The sequence below is a fragment of the Hordeum vulgare genome, chromosome 1H, assembly GCF_904849725.1.
Source record: "Hordeum vulgare subsp. vulgare chromosome 1H, MorexV3_pseudomolecules_assembly, whole genome shotgun sequence".
NCBI lineage: Eukaryota > Viridiplantae > Streptophyta > Magnoliopsida > Poales > Poaceae > Hordeum > Hordeum vulgare.
Window position 1 is genome coordinate 108,074,722 of NC_058518.1, and position 9,024 is coordinate 108,083,745.

Sequence of the window (9,024 nt, forward strand, 5' to 3'; positions counted from 1 at the left end):
TTTTGGAAACTCTGAAGGCAGGGTAATTCACAGGCCATGAGTGTTGCCTTCCCTTCATGCGCGAATTTTCAAGTGTCTAATATACATATTTTTAAACGAATTTTCAGAAGCTTGCCTCTACCTATATCTGAAACAAGGTTTCAGAAAGACTGCGGGTACTTAACCAAAGAAATAACACATTAAATAAGATACGGCAGCAGCAAATTAGCATTCAGAACATCCTAACGGTATTGCATTCCATGAGATGGATAGTTCCAGGTATATAGAGGAGCATCAAGACTTAACGAGAACTCAGAACACTCTACACGTTCTGCATTCCATGAGATGCATGGTTAAAAGTACGCAGCTGAATGGGGGTAGCTAAACTGTGGTGCATGTCGAGTTTCTGGTTTTCGCTGTACATAATTGGAGCTCAAAAGGAAGGGTGAGACGACGAGCCCTAACTCTGCTTTTCGAAAAAACATGGGGTTACTGTTCCTTGCATGCCAGCAAAATGTTGAAGAGACTGGTGAGATGAGCACTGTACTCCCCAATACAATCAAATGACAATGGCAGACGCAAAAGATCTCTTCCCTATTGAATTGAAACCTGGAACTGACCAGCCCGAGTTCACATTGTAGACTTCCACCTGCAACAGAAAGTTAGAAATTGTCCATGAAAGAGAGCACTTACTCCCTCCGCCCCGAATTACTTATCAAAGAAATGGAACTAAATTAAGTCTAGATACATGCATATCTACGACATGTAATTCAGGACAGAGGGAGTATTTGTGAAGGCAACAGTTAAACGTCGGTACAATGTTTACTTACAGTGTCCAGTATCTGTTCGTTGGACCGCAGACCGCCGAGGACAAACAAGCTATCATCAAAAGTAACCGCAGAGGCGTATCCTCTTGGGCTGCTCATGGGATCACCCATCCTCCAGGCGTTGAGGCGAGGATCAAAGATCTCAACACTGGAAACCATGCTGTCCCCATCATACCCTCCAATAGCATATCTGAAACAATAAACCTCCTAACTCAGTTTCTTGCCAAGTTTAAGCCCAATATGCCATCAGCTTTGTGTTCAGCGAAATCTAAAATAACACAAAGAGTTTACTCACAGGACTTCTCCCAGGACAGCTACAGCATGGCATCCTCTCCTAGCCTTCATGCTTGGAAGCTTAACCCAGAAACCCTCCCTTGGATCATACCTTTCTGCTGACCTGTGCATGATGTGGTTAGTTGATGATGTCTTAAATCATGTGCTTCCACCATGTCATTTTATCATTTTATCTTACAAGTGGTTATATTAGCATCCAAGAAAAAGAATGTGTCAGAAACATTTATAGATTTAACTAAAGTTTACACCATTTTCTCCTTGCTTACATGTCATTTTATCATTTAAGTGGTTATATTAGCATCCAAGAAAAAGAATGTGTCAGAAACATTTATAGATTTAACTAAAGTTTACACCATCCTCTCCTTGCTTACATGTCATTTTATCATTTAAGTGGTTATATTAGCATCCAAGAAAAAGAATGTGTCAGAAACATTTATAGATCTGACTAAAGATTTACACCATCCTCTCCTTGCTTACATGTCATTTTTATCGTTCAAGTGGTTATGTTAGCATTAAAAAAAAGAATGTGTCAGAAACATTTATAGATTTGACTAAAGATTTACTAGCATTTACACCATCACATTGATATTACCATCATGAAATGTACTTTTGTAGTGTACTCCCTCCGTCCCAAAATAAGTGACTCAACTTTGTACTAAAGCACTTGAAAGTGTGCAACACATGGAAGTAACATTGGTGTTAATGCCCTAAAGCACTTGAAAGTGTGCAACACATGGAAGTAACGTAATGAAGGACAATAGCAAGAAACTTACTGTAAGTACTTGCTACCATCAAATCCACCAGATACATAGATGACACCACTTGATTCTGCTGCTGCTAGAGCAAATCTCTGAAAAGTATTGCAGCATACTTAAGAGATCAGTGTCGAAATTAGTCAACTAGCTAAGCTACTCTCCTGATTACTGCCAATATTAGAATAATCAATTCAACTATGCTTTTGAGTTATACCATTACACAGTAACAAGATTCTAGATAATCTGTAAGATGAGGATGCAATGCAGAATTCAATTGGTACGAATCTATGCAGAAGATGATATCGTTGAAAATCCAATTAAGCCGATGTCTCCTATTTGATTGTATTAAGGTCACTGAGCTTATTACAGTGCAATCATGACTATTCTGATTAATTCAATGACATTTTTCCGTTATCCTACATTACGTAGCAACACAATTCTAGATATTGTGTGTACACGAGGATGCAATGCAGAACGCAACTGGTACAAAGCTTTGCAGAAGATGATCAAGTTGAAAATTTGAAGTAAACAGACGTCTCTTATTGTCCATATTAAGGTCACTGGGTTCATCACAATGCAATCATGACAAGACTAGGAGAATAAGTTAAGTGTTGCTATGAAATAGGCTGCAAACATATCAAAGGATAGAAAGTAATCACTAGAAGCAACTGGGAAGCCAAGAACATACTGGTTGCAGCATAGACGGACTACATATCCACTTCCCAAGAAAAGGATCAAACATCTCAACTTCTGAAAAAGTTTGTGTTCCATCTCCTCCACCCATCGCATATATTTTGCCATTAAGACTTACTCCAGCAAGAGATCCTTTCTCATGGTTTAAACAGGGGCATATCATCCACTCATTACTCCTTGTATTATAGCATTCCGCTGTAAGAAAAGAAAGTATATAAATGCAGTTTGAAGTCCAGAGAAAGAAAGACAGAAGCACAATTAAATATTAGTATACCTACCTGTGTTATACCATGAAGTTCCATCCCCACCACCAAAAACAAATATACAGCCTTCCATTGCGGCAACAGATGCATATGAACGCGCAGAGCCCATCGATGTGAGAGACACAAGGATGTCTCTTTTTGGAGAAAAGGAATCAAGAGATGATAACCAGGTCACACCATTATAACCACCGATCAGGAATATTTCTGGCATGTCCAGATTATCGCACATGCTTCCTTGAAGAGACAAGGAGGAGTCAAATTTGAATTGTAACTCATCTATACGATATTCCAGTTGCTGAACTTTTCTTCCAGAGTCTTTAACTACTTCCTTCAACGAAATTATTTCTTGATCTGATTTAATCTGAAAAATAACAGGACCATAATCAGACTACATATATGCAAAATAGCGGCCAACACATTTTGGATAATGGATATACATGGCACGAAAAGCTAGGTAGACAGATTTAGCATACCAGCTAACCAGTTCAGTGTGCGGATTGACAGAAATAAGTACTGTAAAGATGAAATGAATGGTCCATACAAGTAAGCATAAATGCCCACGCCATATCGAATTTATAATTTTATATGGTGAACTAATCAAATCAATCATCACAGTGGTAAGAAAATTGAGCAATGTAACCATGTGGGGAATCCTTAATTATTTATAAAAAATTAACATTTATTTTCAATATATGTGGTAGTAGGATTCACTCCTAATGTGGTAGTAGGATTCCCTACTACTGTCTTTTCCTCGAGAAAAATCCCTATAACAACATACTCTACCCAAGTGCATAAAACCACAGGTGATGTGTAACGCAAAATCTTGTATTCTTTTCAATCCAACAAAGTAATAAAAGCGCCAATCAATAGTTACAGTCCACATGTTCAAGAAGAAATGAGGAACCTGATTCTTCTGCAATGCATCAGCCTTCTTGGCTAAGTCAGTGATGATTCGTAGAAGCTGCACAGGAGAATGAAAAGAATAATGTGAGAAATACACATGTTATCAGACACAAGGTTATGAACTGTAGTCGAATGATGACAAGAAAAATAATGCACACAGAAAGAGATAGCATGGGCACCTCAGCCTTTGCATGATGTCGCTCAAAAGATGAACTACCTTCCACGGTAGAACATAATGGCTTATTGGATAGGCTTGAATTGGCCTGTGTTTCTTCAGGTACATGATGGCTGGGAGTAGAAAGGCTTGCATTGGCCTGTGCTTCTTCAGGTACATATTGAGCTTGAATAGGAAGGTCTACATTCACATGTGTTTCTTCAGCAACCTTTTGATCTTGGAAAGGGAAGCTTCCATTGACCTGTGTTTCTTCAGGTACATATTCATCTTGAATAGGAAGGTTTGCATTGACTTGTATTTCTTCAGCAACATATTCATCTTGACTGGGAAGGCTTGTGCTGACCTGTGTTTCTTCAGGTACATACCCATCTTGGCTAGAAAGGTTTGCGCTGATCTGTGTTTTTTCAGGCACACCCTCATCCTGACCAGAAAGGTTTGCATTAACCTGTGTTTCTTCAGGTACATGCACATCTGGACTGGAATAAACAAAATCATGAGATGATAGTGCTGCCTGCTGTCGTAAGTCAACCAACTCCTTCAGTCTTTTCAGGATAGACGATCTTTCAAGCTGTACCCCAACACCATCTAATTCATTCTGAATCCCATTGCCTATTCCATTGTGTGAGTTCACAAGCATGTCTCCATTAGAAGAATGACTTCCTCCATTCACAGGATTGGCAACCAGTTCATTGCACTGCATAAGCTCCATTCCATCAGCAACACTTTTGTACGAGGAATGCTGACTGACCTCATCTGGACCAAACTGGTTCTGAAAATCATTGTCATCCAAATCCTCCCAGTCAGAAACTAGCTCTCCAGATGTCTTCCCATCAGTTTTGCTGTCTGATGTTCCAGTAACACTACCACTATCCACATCAGAATCAACCCAGTCATCTGGAACAATTCCACTTGAACTTGACAGAACACTAAACGGGTTGATGTCCTTTGAATTGGCTGTGCCTTTCTTTTGGTGAGGGGTAACTGATGCCATCCTTTTAGTTGATGGTAAAGAAGTTGATAGAACAGTAGATGGATTGATGTCCTTCGAATTGGCTGTGCCTTTCTTTTGGATAGGAATACCTGATGACATCCTGTTAGTTGATGGTAAAGGTACAGCCAGACTCCTTTTGCTTGAAACAGCTGGGACTTGCTTCAAATTGAGAGGACCAACTGACTTGAACAAAGCAATTAAAGCTCTAGTTTGTGCATGGTCTAGCTCAAAATAGAAGTAGTGATGGGTATAATAGTTATCTTGAATCACTTTTTTGTATTGGAGCTCAAACAGTGGCTGATAGCGAGTCCTTGTGCAAATGCGAACCTTAAAAACAGAAGCGGATGCTTTATATTAGCATGCATAAACTGGAACGAACTTAGCTATAGATACACCAAACAAATCATGAACGCTGTTTGGAGATTCAAATTTATTGATACCTGTGCAGGAAAAGGTGTCCTTAAAGTGCCATCATTACTCCAAGCATATGGGTCAATGGAGTTCTGACCAGGACTGGCAGCCTCAAAAACACCATGCAGCTTTCTGTCAGTGTAGTTGAATAGAAATAAAGGTAGGCCAGCTTTGACATTCCTCACATATGAATAATGCAACGCAGGCAGGCCTATAGAGCAAGTGGGGCAAACTAATTAGGGTGAGAAATTCAACAAAAAATAAGGTTAAACAAGTCTATATTTCATAAACCCTATAACACATCAAGATGGCGATGGGACAAGTTCACACATTTTCGCTCCATCCATATAGAACTAGATCAAGAAAATGAAGTGTGTGAAGTACATAGTTTCATATGAAAAAATTAAATGCTCCTTTACGAGCATCCAATCTGCACCATCAGAATTAAAACGAAAAAGAATGGCAATGGTCCACTTGTAGGGGTTTTGGCCAAAAAAACTTTACAAGGGTGTTTAGGCGGTCTTAAAGCCTGACTAAAAGACTGGCAAGGCCTTGGGAATGAATGAACAGGCTACAATATTTTGTAACTTAACACATCAATGAATTATATAGTCGATATTGCCAATCACAAAATGATGTTGTTACAGATAATATCATAATAAAGGTGTAAAGCAAGAGGTGAAAGGTGGAATTCACAAACCAAATAGCTGTTTATTGAAGCACTCTTCAATTGTCTCATGCTTGCAACCAAAGATCACCCCTCCTAGCTGGGTTTCCCGGAGATTACGGGTCTGCACTGCCTGCATTGCACGATCGTGGGTCTGTCTTTCTTCTAACACCCTGTGGTTCACAATTTTTTCGAAGTATGCAAATCATATAGTTAGCATATCTGGGTTTGAACTCATATTCAAGGGAGAAATAAAACCGAAAGACTCGGTAATTGGCAACATATGCTTTTCAAACTGCAGATAGCTCTAGGCAGGGCATGCAAATCAGCATTATTATGCCAACATGTATCCAAATAAACCCGGTATTTTAGTTCAAAAATTGTCAAGGAACATTCCCCAAATACAAAAATCATTCATTTTTTATGCAGGGTGACAACCAAAATTCAAACTGAAACAAGAATTCCAAGTGAAGTCATTGTGATGGCCATAACAGCAAGTGAAACTATTAAAACTCCTCGAAGCTTAAATCCAAATCACAAACACCACAACAGAACCCTTCAACTAAGATGATAACACTTCACAGCGTGCCATTGAATAGACCCCCTAAGCTTGAGCGACAAGAACCAGATCAAAGACTGAATTCCGTCCCACAACCAGACCCAAAATTAGCATCCAAGCTTCAGGAATCTCACAATATGACACAATGCATTCATTGTAGAACACCATTCGCGCATGAAGTATGTGGAACTACGCACCGAACCACATCAGAAGCAACCACACATCACTAATGCACGGAATTGAAATAATGAGTTATACACAATTAGACAGGTACTAACCATCATGCACGGATGAAGCAAAAAAAACAACCGCCATCTCGTCACAGAGCAATTGACCACACAAGTGATCTTCCAAAAAGTATCTGGTACGCACAAGCACTAGTACCAAAAATTTCTAATCCACGCCATAATAAGTATAGGAACAGGAGGAAATGGTCGGAAAAGGGAAAAAACAGGAAGCCAAACATTTCGCGCCTACGCACTGAAACGAAATCCGCCGAACTAGCGCGAACAAGTGTGAAATCGCCGGATTAGGCAAAAAGTAATCGCGAATGGTACGAACACACCGCGCGGAATCCAAAGTTCCCCGTCCTCTAAAACCCTAACTAACCCCTGGTGATCAGCGACGCTAAACCCCGCAATAAAGCACCGTCTAAACCGAAATCGACAAACCCTAGCAATCAATCGGGCCCCGACAACCCACATTCGCCCGCCATCCGGCGGAAGCACCGGGACGACCGAAACCCTAGAACGACCGAGGATCTCGCCCCAAATAAACGCTTGAAAAATCGAGAAAAATGCCGAAAAACAAAAGGGGGGGAAAAGCACGCCACCGCGACGAGCCCCCGCTAGACGCGGGCGAGCGATCGATCGAGAGCGTGAGGACGAACCGAGGACGGCGGTGGGGATCGGTCTGGGTTCTCACCTGATCGCTTCGCCTCCCGGAGAAGCACCCTCCTTTTGGTGCACTGGTTTTCCTCCCCCCCTTCTCTCCCCTTCGTATTTAGTGTGCACTGTGAGAGCAATGCGGTGTGTGTGAGGGGGGCGATTATGTAGGTGGTGGCCGGGTGGGGATGGGATTTGGATTACCCACCACAGTCACTCCGCGGTCTCCGATCGGCTGCGTCGGAGCGACCGGGCCACTGACAGGTTGGGTCGATAGGTGTCACAGTATTTTTCTTTTTTCTTTTTAGGCGAGTTGATGGGGGAGTGGGACTTTGGGAGGTAAAAAGTTGTGGAATGACCAAAGTGTCCTCAACACACATACTGCCTTCAGAATTATCCTACAATAAAAGTAAATGTAGCCAACACTTCCTAGCTCGGCTCGGATATCTACTCCATTTCTAAATACAAGTCTTTTTAAACATTTTATTAAAAAACTACATACGAAAAAAAAAATGGATCTACGTTTTAAAGTATGTTCATATACATCTGTATGTAGTCTTTTAACAGAACCTTTAAAAAGACTTATATTTAGGAACGAAGAAAGTAGTTCTCAATAGATTCCTTGTAGCCGGCAGGTAGGCTCCTCGACGTTTTGAGCATGTTGATAATCAAGTTGAGTCGACCTGTGATCTGAGTCTTCATTTCTTTATATGTGGGGATAAAAGTCACGGTGAAATATTAGCAGTCGTCCTGGTCTCATACGTCACCCTTTTGTTTGCCGTCACCTCTTTCCGCACCTGCGCATCTCTGCATCCTTTTTCAGTTGCCCTCGTCCTACTCCTCCCTCATCGCCTCTCCCTCTACCTCCGGACTCGGCAATAGGAGCAAAGGGAGATAGAGTTCATTTGTGGCGCATTGTTTTCCTTGACGTCTTCATCTTAAGGTCCAGGTTCCATGTTAAGAGCCTCTCTCTTTGATACCTCTTCATTACAACGCGAGCACCACTCCCGCGCTAGTACCAGATTGGTTATAAAAATAACGGATTGCCTTATGACTCATACTAAAATATTTGGCCGCAGTGATTATCTCATCGACCCGCCCCTATGCTATGAGTTGTGTGTTTCTTTATCATGTGACGATAAAAAACATATGGTGAAACCCTAGCTAGCCACCGCCTAGGTCTCGCACTCACTCCTCTCCACACCCTTTCGTCTATGACTGCCACCTCTCCGGGTCCTTCTCCATCGAGCATCCTATCCATGTCGCCTTCGTCCAAATCTCCTTTGATCACCTCTCCATCCGCCTCCAGATTTGACAGGAGCAATGTAGGACACATAGGTTGTTTGTGGCTCCATTGTCTTCCTCGGAGTCGAGAAGATGTTCGCCCTAGGCTCCAAACTCTATGTTTGGTGCCTTCCTCTCCAATGCATCTTTGTCGCATGGTTGAATCCATTGCCACCCCTGGTACTAAATTGGCTATTAAATTTATGTTGTATTATGCTCCGTACACTCCTCAACGATTTGTGCACCATGACCCTTCGATCAACCTATCCCGCGATTCTTTATACTTATTGTGTGAGGATAAAATTGCCATGGTGAAAGCCTAATGGTTGCATGGGTCGC

The 9,024-nt window shown here is 41.4% G+C and overlaps 1 protein-coding gene across 1 annotated transcript; it reads right to left on the reverse strand.

Annotated features, from left to right (window-relative positions):
* Positions 1–204: 204 nt before the first annotated feature.
* Positions 205–7,596, reverse strand: LOC123397296 (the record flags this gene model as incomplete). The annotated part of the gene is made up of 11 exons (XM_045091905.1): positions 205–628; positions 810–996; positions 1,102–1,203; positions 1,874–1,950; positions 2,544–2,743; positions 2,827–3,172; positions 3,716–3,772; positions 3,894–5,207; positions 5,321–5,502; positions 5,992–6,131; positions 7,442–7,596. Coding segments are annotated over 11 exons (2,850 nt in total), but the record flags the coding sequence as incomplete, so codon positions are not given.
* Between the last annotated feature and the right edge of the window lie 1,428 nt (positions 7,597–9,024).